The 24,149-nt window shown below is 36.6% G+C and overlaps 1 protein-coding gene across 3 annotated transcripts in view; it reads right to left on the bottom strand.

Moving 5' to 3' along the window:
* Window positions 1–24,149, bottom strand: part of LOC119257836 (disintegrin and metalloproteinase domain-containing protein 18-like) — a 47,080-nt gene that overhangs the window by 5,413 nt on the left and 17,518 nt on the right. For 2 of the 3 annotated variants that reach the window (XM_037526109.2, XM_037526110.2), the window contains 7 exons: window positions 21,595–21,731; window positions 13,880–14,063; window positions 11,185–11,280; window positions 8,003–8,201; window positions 6,649–6,754; window positions 2,414–2,603; window positions 1,110–1,190 (listed from right to left, as the gene is read on the bottom strand). In XM_037526109.2, the coding sequence (XP_037382006.1) occupies window positions 1,110–1,190; window positions 2,414–2,603; window positions 6,649–6,754; window positions 8,003–8,201; window positions 11,185–11,280; window positions 13,880–14,063; window positions 21,595–21,731 (993 nt within the window). The remainder of the gene's footprint in view (window positions 1–1,109; window positions 1,191–2,413; window positions 2,604–6,648; window positions 6,755–8,002; window positions 8,202–11,184; window positions 11,281–13,879; window positions 14,064–21,594; window positions 21,732–24,149) is intronic. The other variant, XM_037526111.2, reaches the window with a different exon arrangement.

Genomic DNA, 24,149 nt, shown 5'->3' with positions numbered 1-24,149 from the left:
ATACATTAAAATGGACAATGGAATAAAATTTTATGATAAGCTTGCATTGCTAACTGTTTATACCCTGTATCGTTTCCATGTTATTTGAGCTTTAATATTTCAATAGTTTTGTATTATTTTTATTTTAAAATAAAACAAATAAGTTCATATTTTGTAAAATTCAAGCAATTAAAATGTATTGAACTAAAAGAGTTTTCACTAATTAAGTCCCACTCCCCAGTGCTAAGCATTTTCTGTGTTTTATTCATATATAAACATACATATTCTACATATTCCCATAAACAAATACATTTAATGCATACATTTATTCATGTAAGGGAAAAATGAATGTTTTTCATTTACACGTGACACAAATTCATAAGTTGTGAATTCTTACAATAAATTCAATACACATATATAGTATATTCATTTACTAGTGTTTGAATTAGTTCAGCTAATTTTTTTATTAGTCAACTCTTCCTAGGTAAGTACAGCTTAAAAGTAACCTAGATTCTCCATTATTCAAAAAGAATATATTTTAATTTTGGATTATCCACTGAATTGTAAAAGATCAAAATGGGTCTTTTACTTGCACCCAGAAATTCAAACTCTGAGCCACAAGGAATGTCTTTATACAGAGGAGTTTATTCAAGATGGTCATCAAGGGAGTCAGAGGGATGGCCATCCCCAAAAACCAACTCACTAAATGTGAGAGTGCTGATATTATATAAGGGGTGAAGGAATGTGAGGGAACTACAGGGCTTCACATTTTCAGGTCTGCAGAGCTGCTGGGATGTCTAGGTGACATGAGTTAAGGTGTTTGACTTTCTCAGCAATGTATTTTCTCAGCGATCAGCAGATGTTAGTTCCTAACACCACTATCAACCCCCAGAGGGAGAGAGAATTTTATTAGGGTGTAATATAATCAATTTTTCAAGTTCCCAGGAACACAGGTGGTGCAGTTAAAGGTTAATCCCAAACTTTTGGCAGGGAAGAAAGAACAAAGGGTGATTAGAATTTAATTCCACTTATTCCTTTTTTTTAGTCTAGGGGAGATATTTTTGTTGAAGAATGGAGGGGATCTGGCTGCAAAGTAAAATGTAATTTAGAACTACACAGAAGTTACTTACCCCATTGTCTTTGCATTTTGCAGTGGCATTACAGCTATTTCCCATAAAGCGAGCTTTTTTGCAGGTTTTATTTACACAGTACTAAAATAAAACAAGCAATAATTCATAATCATTCAGAAATTTGACATAATATGAGAAAGTAATTGTTGTATATACATAAGTGATGTTCAAGTTGAGACTTTTTAACCATAGTACTGATTCTGGTTCAAAGATTTTGACAATTTGATACAAAGATAAGCAATAATGTATTTAAGGGGAAAAAGTGTATTTGCTTTGACAATTTATCAATATATAACAATGTCATATAATTTTGTTTTTTATACCTACAATTGGGAAATGAATTGAGACTCTCCTTCAGGGAAATTTCTATATTTTGCTAATGTTCTGTTATATTATTTGTATGAGAGGAATTATAGTCATTTAATAACAACAAAAAATCAGCTATAATCATTTAAAAATAGTAAAAAAAATACTTGACCCAAAATATCAATACTTTTCACATGTAAATGTAATTTTCCTACACATTGCTACCACCGTAACATTTTCTTCCTACTTAGTTAATAAAAAGACCCAGTTAATAGTGGACTCTGGAAATATCAGAGGTACTGAGCACTCCTAAACGGTTATGATGGGTCTCTGGCAATTTTTTTTTTTTAAAGATTTTTATTTATTTATGCAAGAACCGGGGTACACATCAGAAGCACAGGAGGGTGAGAGAATTCACCAGAGCCAGAGCAGGGAGCAGAACAGGCAGACGGACCGAGGACACTGCTCATGGGAGCAGCGGGTGAGGCAGAAGAGGTCTGCCAAGCCATGTGGGGTTCTTCCTGGCCAGCGGGGAATTGAACTGGCTCTGCAGAGACCCCAGACAGCTTTGCAGCGCGGCTCTCAACCGCTGCGCCACCGGGGAGGCCCAGTCTCTGGCAATTTTTAATAATTTTAAGAAATTCTCCAGTAACTTTAATCATTTGGGCCTTCCAATTTCTAACAAGATAAGCTAGTTAATATAGAATAGGGGCAAATTTATTATCTTCATAAATCCTAGTTTTTCTTATGAACCTAAGCTACTCAAATACCAACAATGAAATCCCATGTATTGTTTTCTCAGATAATTGGAATAAAATAGAACTATAATTACAATGAAGAAAAAATTCATAATCATAACAATTGACAAAGAAAATATATTTGACAAGATTCAACACCTATTTATGATTAAAAGAAAAATATCAGCAAATAAAGAATAGAGGGAAACTTCCTCAACTGGCTAGATATCATCTTCAAAATAAATTAACATGTTTAATTACCATTTGTGGACCACACACAGTGCCATCAGCCACATAGACATAATCTCTTTCCTCTGATCTCACGGAAGACCCAGTAGTTATGGATAGACACAAGTGACCTTGAATATTTGAATAAACTGCAGATTGAACATCACTTTTATAAGTATTATTATGTGGCCAAACACAGGCTAATTTTCCACAGAGAACATCCCTGAAAATGGAAAGCAAACATTTCTTATCATTTTAACTTTTAATGATATAAAGTTCCAAATATTACATGGATGATAACATAAAAATTATTTAATTGAAAACACAAAACCAGGGCCTCCCTGGTGGCACAAGGGGTTAAACACTGCACTATAAAGCTATCCACAGCCTTTGCAGCATGAGTTGGATCCCTGGCCTGCCGGGGAGAAACCCACATGGTGAGGCAGACCTCTCCTGTCTCACCCACTGCTCCTCTCAGCAGTGTATTTCAGTCCATCTGCCTGTTCTGTTCCCCGCTCTGTCTCTGGTGAATTCTCTCACCCCCGTACCTCTGACCTGTGCCCCAGCTCTGTATGCATAAATAAATAAATCTTTAAAAAAAAAAAACACAAAACCAGAAAAGGCCAAAATAACATGGTGAACAACAGTTAAGTGTAGTAGCCAAATTAAATTAACACCATAACATAATTTATAAGTTAACACTGAAGTCAGATGTGCAGACATGACTTCATTTTCTATTAAAGAACTCAATTTGTTGCTTAGCCTTCAGTTGTCTTAGAACATGCATTTTATATACATATTCCACATTCTTTGGGAAAATTTGCCACCACTGTGCTATAGCTCAGACAGCATGGGCACTTGTTATCTAGTATTTGCTGAGAGTGGCTGATGCATGTGTCTATTTTTGTGCTGCTTTTGAGTCATTTCTGATTATGCCTAATATCCTGGACAGGTTCTCTAGTCAGTACATCTTTGTAACATACAGACTTTTCATTTTGATCTTAATATTCTTCCAACATGCTGATACTTCCAATAGTTCTGTCTACATTCCTAGCTTGAGGATTTGGGAAATTTTAGATCTCCCCTATGCTACAAGCATACCAAAGGTTTTCTCAGAGACTTATTTAGCCATTTATAATCTATTATTAAGTAGAATACAGGTTTCTCTAAGAGGCTTAAAATATTCCTGGACTATCCCTTGGAAAATAAATGATTTTTCTTTTTGTTCCTGAAATCACTCAAATCTAACAAAATTCATCCTTAATAAAAATAACCATTCTTAGTTGTTGATGTATAACTTTTGCACCTGTCATTAATTCTTTAAAAGTCTTTCCTTAGGAAATTTCAAGGATATGCCTTAAAAAACCTTTTTGGACTCCTTAAATAACACAAGGATTGGAATAATGGCATCAAGAAGTTAAGATTAAAATGAGGTTAGGAGGCAAAACCTAAAGCTCTTTCCAAATTTTTCTTCCCTCCAGCATCATTTTTCTAGTTTCTCATACCTAGATACATCTTTTGATTTGGGCTCTGCTATTTTTCTATTAAACTATCTTTGCAGGGTAGGTCTCTTTCTAGTCTCGCAGTGGGATACAAATTATTTCAAATTCCATTCTCTCAAAATTTGATTTCTTGGAAAAAACCTTTCTTTTCTGAAAGGAAATCACAGGATGTTGAGGTATATATTGTAGTATTGAATTCTAGTCTCACCTAGCGATTTGACTTCAGAAAAATATTATGAAACTATTACCATCTCAGGTAAAGTACAAATAAGTCATCCTTGCTAATTTTCACAACTCCTTTTACTTTTCCAAGGTGCCCTTCTCTTATGAGCTACCTTAGACCAAGGGCAGATGACATGCTTCTGGCCAAGGGTGAAATAGATTAAGTATGGCTGTATTAGTAGGCAGAATGAGGGGCACTCCAGGGCCCCCAAACATGCCTGCTCTAAATGGATTCTGCCATCTACTGCTTAAAGACAAACATACACTTAGTGCATAAAACCTTCAATAAAAAAGAATTTTAATAGAATTACTGTGCAACAGAGAGAAGAGAAAGAATACAGTTAAAATATTTCCCCAAGAAACACCCCAAATTACCCATCCCCTCATGGGTAAATTCCCAGCCAAACAGGATTGGGCCAAAGGAAAGCCACTGAGGTCTAAAAGCTTGCCATAAGTTTCAGGCAGCTTCTGGTGGGGACCCAGAGGAAAGGGGCAGATGGGAGTGTCAGGCAAGTCTGGAAGGAAAAGAGCAAAAGCAAAATACAATGCAAAGGCTGCCATCGTCAGCCTCTCACAGGTCTTTCACCTGCATCCCTTTCAAGTGTCTTTCCATATCCCCCAAGTCCCTGATATAGGTCCAACATCAAGAAGAAAATGTGGTTTATTTTCTACATGTCTCTCTGCTCCATGTGTTTTCTCCAAGTCCTCTTCCAGTCTTCTTCCTCTTTCTAATTCCTTATCCCTATCCTCTATCTTCTTCTGGACACTCAGCTCCACCCTTCCTTGGGTATGGCAGGAATGTGGAATCTTCCCTTTCTAAGGGAATTAATTACACTGTGCTACCATCATTACCATTGTAGTATGAACAAGACAGCAGCCATTTTAGGGAAGACACAGCAGCTATTTTATGGAAGGCATAGCTGTGTATCGTTTCTGTGCAGAAACCACAGAGACCACAGAAAACGGGCAAAACTGACCACCAATAACAGATCAATCAATCAGAATAGACTCGGTGCTAAGAATGGAAAGTCCCACTTCCCGACAATATGGTATAAAAAAAGCCTTTTGCCCTCCAAGGGGGCCCTTCTCTCAACCTGATGGGACTGCTGTATCAGTGTACCAGGCAGAGTTGGGTCCTAGGTTAAGCTAGCAATAAAGCCTTTTTGCTTTTGCATCTCTGGCTCCGTGTGGTCTTTGGGAACCCTGGATGGAGTTGAGGCGCCAACTCCTAACACCATATCATAGTGTTATGGGAAAATATTTAAGTTAAGCCTGCTTCTTATACCCTAGACTACAATGTACATAGCTAAAAAGATGACAGGAGGTGGAGGATTAGCTTAGTGTCCATTAAGAACTATTTGATTGCTACAGTACTATGGGACTGACAGTGGAGTTCCATTGGTTATCAGAGCTAGTCAGTTTGGGAGCCTGTTTCTTGGCTGACACTTCAAAAAGCTGTGATATAGTCATGTGTACAAGTTCCTTCCAGGAAACACTAGTAGGGACTTGGAGGATGATACAGCAAGATGGAGTCAGGGGGCTTCCTTAATTCCTAGATAAGATCATCACCAGTCCTTAACAGATTCTAAACTGTAAGTCTGATCTTCAGCCAACTTTTAAAGAAAGAATGTGGACTCCTTTCTGGGCAAGACTAGAACATGTGTGATTTTTCTGCTCCCCTGTGCACTGAGCTCTGGGGATTAGCCACCTAAGCACTCCCTCACTGTTTGCTATAGTGCCTGACATTATCAGAGTCAGATGAGCTGGGTGCCTGTCCCTCAGGCAATGGCAATTAAGTTGAGGCAGAGACTGAAATACAAGTGCCTTCCAGGACATACTGGTATTACATGGATTGATATTATAATGACCCTAATTGATCAGGAAATAGGTGTAAGTGAAGTAGAGTCACTTATGCTAACCATTTAAAATAGAAGTGACCTCTTATTTACTAGGTTGTTTTTTTTTTAAATAAATTTTATTTTTATATTCCCCATACAATTACAATCCCCTTATTTTGACCCCAATCCCTCCCCTCCCCGCCCTCCACCCCCCATAGAGTGTCTCTGGTTCATAGTTTTTTGTTGATTTTGATTATCACTTTCTTATAGTTATTCATTTTCCTGGTTATTTACTAGGTTGTTAAAAAGACACAAAAGGCAAGGAGAAAAGCCCAGTTGTGCATCAAGGACAAGCCCCAAAACAAACAAGTGGCTCTGATAATACACCTCTGAAGTAATATAAAGATAGGAGCTAAAATATGCTAAAAACCCACAATTTTAATCTTAATTACATAGCACAAGTTTCTGATTTTTGGCAATTTGTAGCTACTTCCTACTTCTGATAGTATCAGCCTTGTTTTATTTTAGTCTGCGACCAATACCAGGCAAAAAAAAATAAGAAAGAAAACTGAATTGTGAATAAGGAAAATTCAATAATACTATTTAAAAATCTCCTGGCGCATGATTTACTCATCATTATTTATTCTCTCTTGATAACAAATATATCATTTCCATGACTAAATGAAATAATTATGTATATACATACTTCTGTTCACAAGGTAACGGTTCTGAATTTTTGAAACCACAGCTTCCAAACCTTTCACGTACAGAATTAATTTCTTCAAAACAGGCAAGTGGAGCACCTTGCACACCTTAAAATGCAAGCACTTTTGTTATATTCTCAATCCAAATTAAATTTTTTCAATAAAAAGCTAATGGAACTCTTATTTCATAACCAAGAGACCTTGATGGAAGAAATTCATACTGTTCTACATTTCCAGTTCATGGATTTTCTCTGCCCTCTCTTTTTGCTTGTATTTGAACCAAGATAAATGAATCCACCTAGCAATATAACTTAATGGATTTGTCATAACTGAGCTTATGATGAACACTGATGACTTTGAGTCTAGGACAAGTTAGGGATAATTAGGCAGGCTTGAGGACAGTGCAGGGACTTTAGGAGAGTTAAGGAAGGCTCCAGAGATAAGAGCAACAGATTCCAAAGGGGACTAATCAAACACCCCATGACTAGGGGCAACAGGACATTCCAGATGGAGGACAATGAAGAAAAAAGATAGGGGCTGGACACAGAGACTTAGTTCTGGGCCCAGAGACATTTAGGCAGTGAGTGAGACCACCAAGAACTAACCAATCACAGAGAGATGGATGGGAATTTAGAATAATTAGGGAAAGAAGGTCTATATTCCCTGAGACTTGACTCCACTGCAGCTTCCTTGCCCCTCCCTGGCTTGGTTCCACCAGCCTGGGAGTCCCACTTATTTCTGCTCCTTTTCTCCTTAATAAACTTTTTCTTTCTCTAAACAAATCTGCTTCTTTTGGCTTGCATGCCTGAGCATCAGCAAAGTTCCTGCAGCGGTGGTGGTCTAGTGTCTGGGACTCAGTGCTGCAGCCTGGGCTCCATTCCTGGCTGGGAGAGTAGGCCTGAAAACCTGCATTTCTGGTATCAACTTGTCCATCTCTATGTATGTCAGTAGTGAACCCAGAGTTATTTTGTCAAGGAGGTATAATTGCCCAGTTATATGGCACAGCCTTGTTGGAGAGCCCCAGAGAATTACATTGTCATTTTCCCAGAGATGCTTGACATAATTCTGACTTTCATTTCCTCACAAACCGCACTGGGTCTGTTTGGATATGCTGCAGAGCCCTTTCATTTTCATCTCACTCAACATCCATACTATTTCTTGTCGCACAGTTCATTCTAAACTTTTTAAGTTTCATTTCACCACAACTAGAGCATGAATATGTGAAGAGAAAATTGAGTAAAACTCTAGAAACTGCTGGTGTTATTCCATTTTTTAATATAATTTATGAGATTAAAAAACACATGCCACAAACTACCAAATTTTAAAGTAAAAGAAATACATTAGAAAGAGCAATACCTTTTCCAAATATCTTGGCACACTGGTTATCAGTAGTTTGACATTGTCCGTTATAACAATATGCAGTTCCCAAGCTGCATGACTTGCCATTCAACGCATAAGTGTCAGGAACACAATTGCTAGAATTTCCGTTGCAATACTCTGTAAAATCACACTCTTCATCAATACTCTTTCTACATGGAGTCCCTGCTACTGATATCTTGAAGGGAAAAGAAAATGAAAATCATGTTCTGTGAATGACTATCTTCAGGTAGTTATGAAGAGATTTATCAAGTAAAATGTGCCTGATTAGGGATACTCAAGGGAATATCACAGAATTCACAAGCTGTGTGTACTGTGAAGGAAAAAAAAAATCATGCACACTTTTCATTATGAAGCCTGAAGTAACAGTTTCAAAATATGAAAGGATCCCTTCCACAGGGTTTGCTACTGCCAGCTTATTTTGTGTTCTACAGTGGGTGGCCTGCTGACTCCATCAGCGTTTGGAGAGAGATGAAGCAGGATAGTATAAACATATCTGTTACGTGAAACCTGAGAAACTGCCTCCACTTCTTTGTTCTTGGAGAATTTCAGGAGCCAAATTGCCTGATAACAATATTTTGCTCGGACTTTTGCTAGCTTATTTATGTGGGCAATACACATACCTCTATTTGGCAGTTTCTTCATTTGTAAACATGGAAAAATAATCTTCCTCTCATAGCACTTGTCAGTGTTAAACTGAATTAATGTGAAAAACACTTAAAGCAACATGGCAAATAATGGACTTAGTAGCTATCATTATCATCACAAGCATATTTATTATTATCTGAATGTCAAAAGGCTATCTTGCAGAGCTCAGATAAACAGTACAGTTATCAGTGCTTGCATCCTGCCAACCTAATGGGTCATCCATTATTTTCCATAGTGAAGTTCACCACATCCAAACACTTTCTATGTTGAAGCAACACACACACACACACACACACACACGCATAACTATTCAGTTTGAATTAATGCTTACCAGACTAAGACAAAGATTCATAGGTAAATGAAATAGCATTTTTAAAGGGATAAAATAAAAATCTTTCAACCCTGAATACCACAATTAGGAAATACACATGTAGAAAATAATGAGAAATGCATACTCTCCTAGATAAATAACAGCTGAGAGTTCATTATCAGCAGATAAAAATTATTAAAAACAATAAAGGGAAGTCTTCAGGCACCATATATAAAATGAAAGAAATAAAGCTGGAAATTTAATATGATATCTTTATAAATTCTATTTTTTTCTTCACTTCATTTTCTCTAAAGGATGCTAGACTATATAAAGCAAAAAGAGCAACAATGTATTTTGTATTTGTAGTATGTGGGTGTGTTATAAGATCCATTCACTATTCATGAAGTGGTATATAATATGAAATCAAAATCTAATTAATCACAGATTTATAAACTCTGGGACAATTAGTAAAGTGCTATTTAAAGTATAAATAATAAAGCAATGAAATGAAGATAAAATAAGCCATATGTTTATAGTTTTACAGTTTGCATTTAGTTCATAGAACAATTATAAGTCTCACAAAGCATGGTAGGAATACAAAATAGTTTTTGAAAAAATAGATTTTCAGTTTCCTATAAAGTTCCACATACATTTACCATATAATCCAGCAATCTATAGGTATATATACCTACTCATATACATATATAGGTATAGGTATCTAAGTGAAATAAAACTCTAGGTTCATATAAAATCTACTTGTGACTTATTTACAGAAGCTGTATTTTCATCATCCAGAACTGAAAACACCCAAATGTCCTTCAAATGGTGAATATATTAACTTGCAATACTTTTCAGCAACAAAGACTCAATGACATACTAAAAAGCATTATAACATTAATAAATATTAATGTATTATGCTGATATCTTATAATATTTACATATATTGTGATGCCATTTGTTATATTTTTGCAAAAGTAAATTTGTAAATGCTAATAGACTTGCCGTTACCAAGGTCTGTGGTTTAAGAAGTAGGTTAACTGACTACAAAGGCTAGAGGAGGATTTTTTTATCCCTTGACTGTAGTATTAATTATAAAAATGAATGTTTGTCATAATACTCAGTAATATTCATCAAAATAATTTTATTTTACATTATACATTAATTGAAAATTAGCAAAAGAATATATGGGATATTTTCGTGCTAGTGATTCACCATAGTTGGAGTTATAAAATATTTGTACTATGAAACTTATCCAAACATGTCTTAAAGATAACATATTACATGTATAGTCAGTCTGTATTTGTTAAACCTTGTGCAAATATGACTTACATAACCATTCCAATACCAAGAAACATTATTTACTTCCATGACTTACTATTACAAGCAATTCTGTAATTAGTATTCTTTCCTGAGTTTCTGTTCATGTGCATGCTCATAGGCAATAGATATAAAAAGGTGATAGTACACAATGAATTTGATGAAATTTTATACTCAAAGAGTTGCAAAAATTGTTCACCCAAGGGATTACAGCAATTGAAAAATCTAACAAACACTATCACAAAAAAAGTCTCAATCCCCACTCCTTAGTTAATCTATTTGACATGTTGCTTTTAAGATTGTCAGATTGGATGACTGTTCTATGACATTGCATTTTTTAAACTTTTATTTGTCTTACATGGTATAGATGATCAGTATACATTGAACAATTCTACTTTATTGCAAAGTGACTGGTCATTATTTTGCCCGTGTGTTTGTGTGTGTGTTTGTGTGTGTGTGTGTAACTTGCCTTTTACTTACCAGTGTAAATGTGTAAAAGCTGTTTCATGTTCTGTATACTACACATCTTGCCTGCTACATTTTGTCTGTTACTTTTTTTTCACAATTTGTCTTTTACCATATATTTACCTTTACAGTTTTCTCAAGATTTAATTCTTTAGTAATATATATATGTATTCTACTCATTATCTCATAATTTAGAAGATAGTAAATTATAGTTCTAATACAATAAGATAACCAATACAAATCTGAGATGTTTTCTTTATCTCATAGTAGTTTCCTCTATATACTTATGGTTGCTCATACACTCTCTATTTTATTCCACTGAATTACTTCTATATTATTTTTAACAATTCCAAATGAATTCAATTTATACCAGCTTCTATTATCTCATTTCAATTTTTTCTCATAAATATTGGAAATTTACCTCACATTTTGAAGTACAGCATGGTCCAGAGCCACATTTTGCTGAGCCTATCAGTTTACATGTATTATAATCACAGCACATTTTAAATTGACATTCCTAAAATTGTACCAAAAAAATAGTATTATGTTTTATTATGAGACCAAAGATTACAATAATGAATCCATTGTACCTATTATAAATTTTTCTTTCAGGGACTTCAGCTATCACTTAGATTTTCTGTAGCCCTACTCAACCCATGATGATGTTTTGGGTCCTCTTATGTTAGCCTGGTGACCAGATTCTTAATTAAATTCTCCCACTGTGATCTGGGGTTTCTCAATTCCCCAGGGTACAACTACTCTAGTAAATGTTTTAAATCACATTAAGGAGGGAATAGTAGAGGAAACTGCTATTTTATACCTTTGCTGGGATATCTTAAGGTCATATCCTCTCAACAATGATCTCTGACTCCGAGATATTTTGGGTTGGAAATTGATTGTGATTCTCCACTAGTAGATTGTGATTCTCCACTTGTAGCAATTGGTAACATACCTCTGCTCACCTCTTAATTTATTGTTACATACATCAAGCAATATTCATTGGCTTACCAGATCTCCCCTAGACATCAGTACAAGTATGTGCAACTCATCCAGGACCTCATGGCCCAGTGACAACACATCTGACTGCAAATCCATGAAACTCAAAACCAACAGCCGCCATTGATATGTCTTTTTCCTATGATGCTAATTATATCACTTTGGCTATAATGGTTATGTCAACTGACCTCTGCTCTTTTGAAATTCCAAATGGCCCTAGGGAATACAACTCCATAATAGTACTTTCAAACATCAACTCTAATCAGGATATTATGGTGTTGGACTATGTAAGAAAAATGTTCTTCATTTAAAAATAAAGATTCAAAACAAGGAAAAAAAAGCTTTAACCAAGTTTTTCAACAGTGTTAGCATTTCCTCAGTTATGCATTATCTTCCTGATTTAGTGAAAGGATTCTTTTATTCAAATATTCCATTATACTATGACCACAACTCTGAAACTTTTATCTCTCCTGCAATATTCTGTAAAGTCCTTTCTGGCCTCTCCACCTCATTTATTACAGGCCAGATTATTTCCAATCTTCAAGGATCTATCCAGCAATATATCAAGATTGATTCCAGGTTTCCTTGACAAAATATTAAATCCTGATTCACCAGAGAGCAGGCCCTATCAATAAAGTCTGCCTTATCCTGGCCTATGTTTTAACATATTAGGGATTAACATCATTCACATCATTGCTAAAATGTTCTTTATGTTCTTATCTATAAATATTAGCCAAATTCAATTGTTTCACTTTCAGCACTTTTATGCTAATTTTGTGTTTATTTTATCTCTACAACCTATAGTTGCAGAAGCTCAAAATGTGCATTGTCACAGATTATGTTGCTTTATTTTATCCTTCATTAAAAATAATCAATACTTTGGGGTAAGTAATTGAAACCATAAATATAGGTAGATGAATGCAAGGTAGACATAGTGCCATTCATCAGAAAATTAAGATCACCTTGGAAAATCTGTGATAATTGGAAATTCTGTATACATGTATACAAATGTTACGCTAAAGGCACAAACTAGGCAAACAACACACAAACGTGCACATGTACTCTGTATACAGATACAGTACATATATAGGTATTATAATGCATATATCATTTTATAACATTGATATATCAGTTATTAAATGTAGTAAATACTATTTTTATAAATAATGGGGAATTATTAAATAGACAATGGTGATATTGTAATAGACTGAATAACTATGTGATCCTGTCTATTCCGACCAGTGTGCATTGAACATTTGGTTGGTAAAACTGACAGATTGCATATCTATATTTAGAAGTGAGCAAACAACAGATTTTGATTATCCAGAAACTCAGAAGTACAGGAATGTTCAGGAATGAATAAGAAAAATTCAGAGTAATATTTCTGTATTCTGAGCCACAGGAAATAAGTTGTAGAATTGAGAGAAATCATTTAGCCTCTATGTTAGGGGGAAAGGATGTCCTGAGCTAATTCCATACAGGCTGTGTGGACTCCATCCCCACTCCAGACCAAAGCCATCAAGACATTGGGAAAGACAAATCCCATCATCACCAAAAGGGTTGCTGGGACCTGAGGGTGGAGTTAGGCAGCCAGGTTTGGTATAAAACCAGACACGTGGGCCTTGGGGGGCTCCTCTTGGCTTCATGGCTCTTGGCTCTCTGCCAGCTCTCAGAGTGCCATTGGGTTTCCAGGTCAGCAGAACGGGTAGGACGCATTTAAGACTTTATCTCCCACTTTTCTCCCTGAGTTGTACATTTCCTCATTTCCCCTTCCCTTGTAAATAAACATTTTATTAACCTTTTGTGTGTGCCTGCAGTTGAGTATTAATAAGTCCCTTTTAAGTGTGTGGGTGAGGACCCACAGTCAGGCAACCCGTTTTTTATCAGGGTTGCCCTGTAACATATATATTAAAAATCTCTCAACAGAATAATTGGGAGCAACATATGCAAACCAAGTTATCATGATTCATTTGTTTTTTCTTGAAGAGGTGTGGGAACTGATTCAGATATTTTATCCTCATTTTCTCATCTTCTATGTCAAAGACATAATTGCATAAATTACTCTATATATACCATGACAAGTACTTACTAGAAACACAAGAAATGTCAATATTACTCACCTCTTCACGGCCACAGTCACATTCTTCCTTAGGTTCCAAAATCCCATTGCCACACACTGGTTGATTTTGATAAAATGGTTGAATATTTGAAAGTTTTTGAAGACATTTAGCCTCAAGTTTTGAAACAAAATGTCTGTAGTCTTTCACACTACAGTTGCTAAAAATCTTTATACCACTGGAATACCTAAAATGAAATAATATTCCTCAGGTAAATAAACCTGGCTGATAAAACCACATCTAAATAATGTTCCATATATGATATGGATTGCATGATGGCTCCAATAAAAAGCTTATACCTTAGTAGACATGAAGTGAAACATGATTAAATTTTTATCATTGCTTATCTCGAGCCTTCTCTAAAAAGAAGTCATATCAACTTAGATAACTCTCATCTGTCTGTTGTTCCATCTACCTGATTTGCTCTTCTGTGACACATTTAAAGTTTCCTTCATGGAGCTATTAGCTCAAATGTCATCTTTTAAAGAGGTTTTTCCTTTAATGTTTTCTAAACTTTATTTGAGGTTGTATTCCCTCCACATTCTTTGTATAAATTCATTCTAATTAGCATGTCGCATCATATACAAATAAACTTTGTTTTTTAATACATTTCATTGATTTGCCATTAATTTATAAAACTATAGTTTTAAAAGTGCAACAATGTGGGTCTGCTACTCCTAAGTGGCCTGTTTGGCCACCATTTTGTTAAATCCTAAACAAGGTCAGAATGACTCGGTCAGTTAGGCACAGGAGATCAACCCCACAAAGTCCCTTTCAAATCAAACAAGAGCACAAAACTGGATCACACTAGGAAGGCTATGCATCACAAGGTATGACTGGGAATGCCCTGGGGGCTTAGGACTGATGCATAACACTACTCCATAACACTACTCTAGACTTATACATCACAAGGTATGACTGGGAATGCCCGGGTTGGGGGGGGGGGGCTGATGACCAATGTATAACAAGGGACCCCAGAAACTGATCAGTGGAACACCGGAGTTGACAAGATTAAAACCATGGCTGGGGAATTAGGGCATGATCTCAATGACAATACTGAGTCATCAAGCAATGAGAAGTGCCTGGAGGGCAGACTCAACCCTTGATCTTCTACATTCTTCCCCTTTCTTTAATCTTCTCCCCCTTATGCTGTATATCAATAAAAAGAACATGATCTTGCTCTTCCGCAGCATCCTGCATTATGTAATCTGCTCCCGTTTATCAGTGTGGTGTTGCCCAAAGCAACACAACAACTTATTTCATTCTGTGTTAAAGTGCATTTGATGAATTTCATTTTCTTCACAATGTGATTTTAAATTCACTGTCCATTACTTCCCATTAAAAATACATTCTCAAGATTTATCTTACCCATTCATTCTGCCACAGGGTTTTAACAATTTTTGACATTTGCCATTTGGTTGTTCAGTAGGTGGCACTGTGACTCTAATTTTGCAGTTTTGTTTTTCAGACCCTTGATTTTGTATGGCGAGGTGGGCCTGCCTAGGAGGGATTTACTTCAGCAACAGTATTGGCATGGAGGGTCAGCCCTACCTGTACTCTCTCCCCTTATGACTGGACAGTCTCCTTCTGAGCACAAACTTTTGCCAAATCCCTCTTCCAGGTTAGCTACAATTATCCATAGCCAGTGGTTTTTATAGACATCCCTGGATCTCCAAAGAGTAAGGGGAGAGCAATCAGCCTGTTAAGTTGTTCCTGCTGAAATCAATGAATTTTAGTGTCAGCCAGTTTTGAAGGCGTGGCTCTTCCAAAAGAGAAAGAGCTCTCAGTCATCCTAACGATGTGTTCGCCCAAAGATCAGGAATTACCCCAAGTTGCTCTGAGCTGCCTCAGCATAACACTGTAGTGGCAGAAATGGACACAGAGCAAGATCTATGACCCGAGCAGACGGGGAAAAGGAGGAGTCCGTCCTGGAGCCCTCAGTGGCTATTGCAGGCTTTTATTGGGATTTACCAGGTACACAGCAGGCAGGGGTGCCAGGGGGCCAGGAGGTTGGCAGGCCTCCCGGCTCCCAGCAAGTCTTCACTCTATCTGGGCTCTCCAGCGTTCTCTGGTAGTCTCTGCTTCTCTGCTCTCTATGCTGTTTGTTCTGCTGGCGTCCCCGTGACGCTGCCCTTATACGCCCAGTCTCTCAGCCCAGGTGTACCCACTGAAGCATGCCCACACCCCACTCCAGGTATCCGCCATCAGGCATGCATTCAGGACCACAGGGATCCATCATCAATCCTAATGGCGGGAAGCAGAAAAGCCTGACTCTTTCACTTACCCAACAGCACCCTGCTGGAAAGCTCTGTAGAGCAGGTTTTATAGCTGGTGGAGGCTGAGGCTTGGCCTGCTAATAACAAAGTTCCCTGTGCCTTGTTGGGGCAGGCAGAGGGGACTTTGCCAATCATACTAGGCTTCACAAATTCACAGGAATTCAAAACCTGACCAAAGTGTTCAGTTTGAAGAGGGGGTTGGATGGGTCAGGTCTTCTCCATCTCTGTGCAGTAGTTCTAGATGCTTCAAAATTCAGGCCATCCAATTATTACTCCTTCCAACACAACTGACCATGCGTAGTGGCAGGAAGGCGGAGCAGGTTCTCTATGATCTGAGCACACTCCAGGAGAGTCCTGGAGCCCTCCGTGGCTTTTCAGGTTTTATTGAGCTTTTACCAGGTACAATGCAGGCAGGAGTGTGTGTGTGGGGGGGGGGGGAGGGCTGGGAGGCCCGTGAATCTTCACTCTTTCTGGGACCTCTGGAGTTCTCGTTCTCACTCATTCTGCTATTCTCTTTCTGCTGGTTCCGCTGGCATCCCCGTGACGCCACCCTTATAAGCCCAGTCAGATGTGCCCACCTATCCATGCCCACACCCTTCTCCAGATGTCCACCATCAGGCATGCATATAGGACTGCAGGGATCCATCATTAATGCTAATGGCGGGGGGAGGGGGTGGAAAAGCCTGATAATTTTTCACTTACCCTAGACCATGGCTATGTACTTGACCTTTGCTGTGTCTGTGTCTCCAACCACCCTCTCTCAACACCACTCACTTTTGGACACCAAAATTCAATAATGCAGGTACATGGGCAATCAGGCGACCTCTGGTGATAAGATTATGCCAGTTGTATGAGATAATTAGTTGTTTTCTGGATGTATTTATGGAGGTATTTTCCCCGATGTGGTTTACTCCTCTATGTGATCTGACCATGTTGTCTCATTTGTATTTTTAAAATTTATTTTTACGTGATCCAAATTTTATGCTCAAATACAAATTCCATATAGATCTTTATTTTTAGTTCACAACTACATTGCCAGTAGAATATGTCCTTATGCATTTCAAATATACTATGTACAATATTAAACTGCTTTTCTTCTCAACCAAATGTAATCTATCTACAGTCCATCACTCTCCATTTCTGGTAACTCGATGCCTCTGGTTGCTCTAGCTAATAATGAAGGAGGATGAGAATAAAAAAAACTGGAAAGGAGGAGCCACAAGATCAGAAACCTGGCTGACATGATGCCAAGAACTAGAGGTGGAGGTAGAAGGGATTGACAGAGCCATTCACCCAGCTATAGGAACTAAGATTCTTAGGCGCCAATGCCTACACCACAAAGCACAAGCCCCAAGCAGGTATCTGACTGCTGTAGGGCACATCAGGATCCCAGATCTGAAGAAGAAGATTTAAATTCTACATCGTTGATTTAATTTCAACATAGCTGATTTAAAGTCAAAAACAAACAAACCACTCCAGGAAGGAGTGAGCCCCTCCCAAAGAGAAGTCTATATCGGTGTGGTCTCTGCCCTAGCATGGGGCAGCAGTCCTTCTGCCCACCTATGCCTACGCAGGTGCTTCTTTCACCAATTCTTTCCCTCTGAAGGGCATCAGCCTTCCTGTTTGCCCATAACCTGTACATGCCGGGACTTCTCTTCACTGACCTCCCTCAGCAGAGGCAGCTCTCCTCAAGGCCACCCGTCTGTAACAATGCAGGCCTCTCAGCAAACCTGTCCCTTTCAGGACAGCTCTTCCTGCCGGTGGTGTCTATGCAAGTGTCCTTTATTCTTCTGTACCTTTTCCTAATAAACCTGCTCCTTAAATATAACTAACATCTCAGTCTCGTGGAGAAACTTGCCTGAGAAACTAGCTGCGTGCCACTGACAGAGGAGCTCTGGTGAAACCTTTCCCAGAGTGAACCCAAAGACCCTGCTTTCCAAACCCATAAACTCCAAAAAACGACATCATCAACATTGGAGTGATCTTGAACTCCTTTCATTCTTTCATACCCTATACCCCTGCCCCCCACACACAGGTAAAGCATATCCAACTAAATAAATCTTTAAAAAAAATTTTGTATGTGGATCACATGTTGAAATAACATTTTGATATACTGGATTAAATATATTAAAACATCCACTGAAATTAATTTAATTTTTAATATACCTACTAGGAAAAGAAACATTTACATATGTGACTCACATTTTATTTCTAATGCACTGTCCCATTCTAAGCAATCATTTCTGAAATACTGACACTTAACTATATCTAAGACGACAGAGACAGTGGGTTGGTGCTGAGCCTCAAGGAAAGAATTGTGTAACTGAAAAAATTTCAGAATTGGGAGAGTGTAAGGGGAAAAAAGAAATGCTTTAGCTTTTATTGTCATTTGCAATGGTATAATTAGGGGAAAGTGGGAGGAATAACAAAGGATATAATATTTATTAATTTTTGATTGCAGAAAAATTGTTTTCTAACATTATATAGGTTTCAGGCAAACATCATTCTAGATAAATATTTGTATGTACAAATGTCACCTTAATGGTGACCCCTTTCACCCAATTTACCCACCTTCCCTTTCTCCTCTGTCAGGAAATGATGTTATTGAAGCAAATTTCTTTATTATTTTTAATTAATTTGTTTTAATAAGTATCATTCCATGGAGCTTTTTCAAGCCACTCATCCAAAAATCTACAAACTTTGAGCACTGATACATCTACAAAATTCATTTGAAAATAGACAGGGACTGAGAGGTTATTTTCTACATGGGTGATATGCTTTTTGGGTGAAAAATAAAAGTACTAATTAGAACTATTAAATTTTGTTTTAGGTGAGTACAAAATAATTATTTCATTTTAATCTCTGCTTAAAAGATGACCATTGCAGAGAAGAAATGAATATGATACAGACACACACACTATATATATATTCACATATAAATGGCATTTAAAAGTAAATACTGGGGCCTCCCTGGTGGTGCAAGAGGTTAATATGCAACCTATGAAGCTATCTGCAGCCACTGCAGCACATGTTCAATCCCTGGCTAGGGAGCTATGCACATGGTGCAGCAGACCTCTCCTGACTCTCCCACTGCTCCCCTCAACAGTGTATTTCAGTTTATCTGCCTGTTCTGTTCCCTACTCTGTCTCTGGTGAATTCTCTCACCCCCAACCCCTCTGGCCTGTACCCCAGTTCTTGTAAGCATAAATAAATAAATCTTGGGCCTCCCAGTTGGCGCACTGTTTGAGCGCCGGATTGTGAAGTTGCCCGCAGCCTCTGCTGCACGGGTTCGATCCCCGGCTGCTCCCTGGCCACCTGAGGAGGGTCCCACATGGCGCGCAGACCTCTCCTGCCGCCCGCTGCTCCCCTCAGCAATGTGCTTCAGTCCTTCTGCCTGCTCTGCTCCCCGCTCTGGCTCTGGTGAATTCTCTCACCCTCCCGCGCTTCTGACTGTACCCCGTGTTTATATTTTAAAAAAAAAATTAATAAATAAATAAATCTTTAAAAAAAACAAGTGAATACTGAATTATTGGCTTTTTGTGGGGAAGATTACCATCAAGGCTTGACAAAAACTATAAAATAAGGTAAGGCAATACAATTGTTTCTAAGTAATTTAAATTATTATTCAAAGCTCCAAGTTTTGGGGAAGAGAAATTGAAATGATTTTTTCAGGAGAACACAATTCCTCCTGCAGTCCCAATTCTTTCTAAGTCCCATGGACATTAACTTGGCAAAATCTCAACTCTTTACTTCCTTTATACACGTACTTTGGAAGTTGAAATTAAATGGCTCATTATAAGCAAGTTGGTTCAATTTATTTTAAATTTGTAATTACAAATTCTAAATATGTCTTCTAAAAGTATAACAATAATATCTCATTTCCTACGTCATTTATGATTTCCAGTATCCAAGAAAAATGTATCAGATCTTCTATTACAATTTTTACACTTTATGCTCTCAGTTTTCTATTAGAAGAAATTGTCCTCTAATTTTTGTAAAAATGCCTCCATTAACAACACTGCATACTTTTTTATTGACTCTCCCAATAATCTATATCACCAACTCTAATGAAAGTCCCTATATTTAAGCACTAGATCCAATTTTCTCTAATTTACTTATAATTTTGCTTGTAAATCTCATTACATCCAACATCATTTTCCCTTCTCATAATATGCAGTGTCTCCCATTAATAAAAATCCATCTTCTGATCATAAATTATAACTCATACTCCTTAAAATGTTGTCTATATTTACCATCTCCATTTTATCACCTCCCATAAGTTTATCAAGTTTCTTTTTTAAAAAAGATTAAAAAAAAAAGATTTATTTATGCATACAAGATCTAGGGTACAGGCTAGAGGTGTTGGGGGTGAGAGGATTCACCAGAGACAGAGTGGGGAACAAAACAGGCAGATAGACTGAAATACACTTCTGAGGGGAGCAGTGGGCGAGACAGGAGAGACCTGCTGCGCCATATGGGTTGCTCTTTGGCAGGCCGGGGTTCGAACTTGTGCTGCAGAGTCTGAGGATTGCTTCATAGTGCAGTGCTTAACCCCTTGCACCACCAGGGATGTCCAAGATTTATTTATTTATGCATACAAGAACTGAGGAGTAGACCAGACATATGGTGGGGGTGGGGGGTGAAAGATTCACCAGAGAGAGTGGGAAGCAGAACAGGCAGATCTACTGAAACACACTGCTGAGGGGAGCAGCAGGCAAGACAGGAGAGTTCTGGGGCACCATGTGGGCTGCTCCCTGGTCTGCCAGGGATCAAACTCATGCTGCAGTGGTTGGCTATAGCTTGATAGTGCTGTGTCTTTAACACCTGCACCACCAGGGAGAACCCAAGTTTATCAAGTTTCTTAAAAAATAATACTAAATTTATAAACATCTTTTGAGAAAAACAGCAACTTTGGAATAAGACATCTATTTTCTGGGTATTGGTATATACACTGGATCTAGATTGATTATCATAATGCATGTTTTATGTTGTTCTGATTGTATAATCATTCTGTTTATATAGGTAGAATCATATCTTCAAATAAGGATTTTTTTTTCCCTCTTCAAACCCTTCCTGCTATTTCCTTTCCTAGAAATATGAGCAAAAACTGTGAGTATTGTGTTATATTGTTAAGGGTGATTTTGCACATTTTTATCTTAAATCAAGGCAAAACAACAATAGCAGCCTTCATTTATACATTCTGCATAAATCTTTATATTCTGCATAAATTCTGCATAAAAATTTCCCTCCCATTCCCTTGAATATGTCATAATCATAGGGTTTATCACTTTGTGGAATCATGCATGACTTAGACAAAGTTGTTTGTGTGATACCCTTTCATGCACAGCACACCTTTCCAATTATTGATGGGAATTTGAACATGAAAGCATAAAAGTCATCACATTTTAGTATATGCAAGTTATATAAGAAAAAATGTCTTACACTGCTTCATGATTCATTATGCATATATCACTTGGACAATAACATTTATGGATGTCATCATATGTTAATCCTATTTTAAGGCCAAGCAGTTGAGCTATAATAACAGAATATCCCTCCAAAGTTATTGTATCTGGATACTAAAATAAAGAAGATTAAAGACAAAATCATTACATAACAAGAAAGCAAAACAAGTAACAAATTAAAATTGTTTTTCTATAAGACTGTATAGTTTATATATTTTCATTTTGTACTTTAATATTTTTTAGGTTGAGCATATTTTATAACAATTTATTTTGATATGTCACTGATACAAATATTCATAGTGGTTAAATAAGAAAAATGAAATAATATAAAAAGTAATCAAACTACTCAGGTTTTCTGTTTTAAAATTTGGCATGTCCAAATTCTACAGTTTTAAACGTATTTAGTATATCTGATGCAATCAATATATAATATTTATTTAGCTTTTTCATTAAGTTAATGTATCTAATTAGCAAATATTAATTCAGTATATACATTTCAAGCACATGATAGAAGGGACTATAGAGCCATGCATGAAAGAAGTGAATTTTATCTATACCTAAAACTTAAAGAAAGGTAGAATGGAAATCAATAGGAGAGTCACAACAGGCTTTCTGAATATAAAGAAATCATGGGAAATATTATGAAAAAAATGAATCTAATATGTTATATAATTAAAGTGGAAGGGTTGAAAAGGCAGATGTAAATATAATGAACTATTAAGATGTTAATTCTGACTCCAATAATTGGCAGTCAGTAGATAATATCTAAATTTGAATCCTCAAGAACTTTCATGGGCAATTATGTAGAAAATTAGTAAATGAATGAATACACATTTCCTGCACATATAAACATGGATGGTTTTCACAAACATAATTTTGAGCAAATAATTAGCAGATACAAGAATGTGTACTGTATTTTCTGGTGTACTTAAAACTCAAAAACACATCAGACTAACGAATGATGATACAGGATAGTGGTTTCCTTTGAGATGAGTAGTAAGTCTAGGAGACATGGTGTATGGGGTCTTTTGCAGTTTTGAAAATATTCCATTTCCTGATCTTTATAATATTTCTATCTTTGTATTGGCTTGTCCAAAATTAATTATGATATACATTAAAGACTTGTACAATGTTCTCTGCATATGATGTTCTGCATATTTTAAAAAGAAATAGATGAATTTATTCATAGGTATTTAATCCTTTTGGTTCTGTTTGTAAAAACGGTATTGCTTTCTGATATCTCTTTTGCTAGTTTGTTATTTGTGTATTGAAATGCAACAAGTTTTTTTATATTGCTTTTGTAGTCTGCGCTATACTATATTTGTTTATTATTCCTAAGAGTTTTATTTAGAATATTTGTAATTGTCTATGTATTCTATGATGTTACCTGCAAATAATGATAGCTTTACTTCTTCCTCTCCAATTTGAATACCTTCTTTTTTTTTTGTCTAATTGCTCAATGTAGAATTTCCAATACTATTCTAAAAATACAAGTGATTTCATTTGATTTCTTGTTTCTATCCATACTATCGTTACCAGAAAAGAAAGTGGCTATTATTTCAGTCTTCATAAGTTGACTAAGACTTTTTTATATCACAAAGATATGGCTTATCCTTGAGAATGTTCCAAGAACACTTGAGAAGAATATGTATTCTGTTTAGGGTGGAGTTCTCTAAAAATGTATTAAAGGGTATTGTTTTCTTCATGGACTTGTATATTTAGTTTCTTTGCCAGATTTGGAAAGTCTTTTAAGTTTAGTTTCTAGGGAGTTTTCATTTCCTCCTTGTGATTTAAATTGCTTCGTAATCTTGGCCACTACCTACCACCATGCACAGAAAAGTAATTTAAAATGGATTAAAGACTTAGGTCTAAGACCTAAAACCTAAAAATACATAGAAGAAAAAAACTGATAACCTCTGAACTTCAGTGTTAGAGATGTCTTTATAAATTCTACTTCAATAACAGAAAAATGCAAACAAAAATAAACAAATAGGACTATGTATAACTAAAAAGGTTTTGTATCAAGAAAGTCTCTCATCAAAACTAATACATGGTCTACTGAATGAGAGAAAATATTTGCAAATCATAAATCAAACAGGCCATTAACATCCTCTCTCTTTCTCGACACACACACAACCAAATTAAAAATGGGCAGAGGATATGAATAGATCTTCTCCAAAGAAGATATAAAAATATCCAAGAGGCACACAGAATTTATGTTCAGCATCTTTTAACAGGGAAATGCAAGTCAAGACAACAATGAGATATCATCTCACACCTGTTAGAATGGTTATTTTCCAAAAGACAAGAAACAGCATGTGTTGGTAAGTGTATGAAGACAAGAGAGACCTTAAACACTGTTGGTATAAATGGAAAATTGTTCAGCCATTATGAAAAACAGTATGGATAGTCGTCAAAAAATTAGAACAAACAATCCAGTTATCCCCACTTCTAGGTATTTACCAGAAGAATATGAAAACACTAATTCAAAGATATAATTGTACATTCATGTGAATTGCAACATTATTTACA

This window comes from Talpa occidentalis, unplaced genomic scaffold, assembly GCF_014898055.3.
Source record: "Talpa occidentalis isolate TD23 unplaced genomic scaffold, MPIMG_talOcc4v2.1 talOcc4.4, whole genome shotgun sequence".
NCBI classification, from domain to species: Eukaryota; Metazoa; Chordata; class Mammalia; order Eulipotyphla; family Talpidae; genus Talpa; species Talpa occidentalis.
This window is presented reverse-complemented; position numbering and strand designations above follow the sequence as displayed.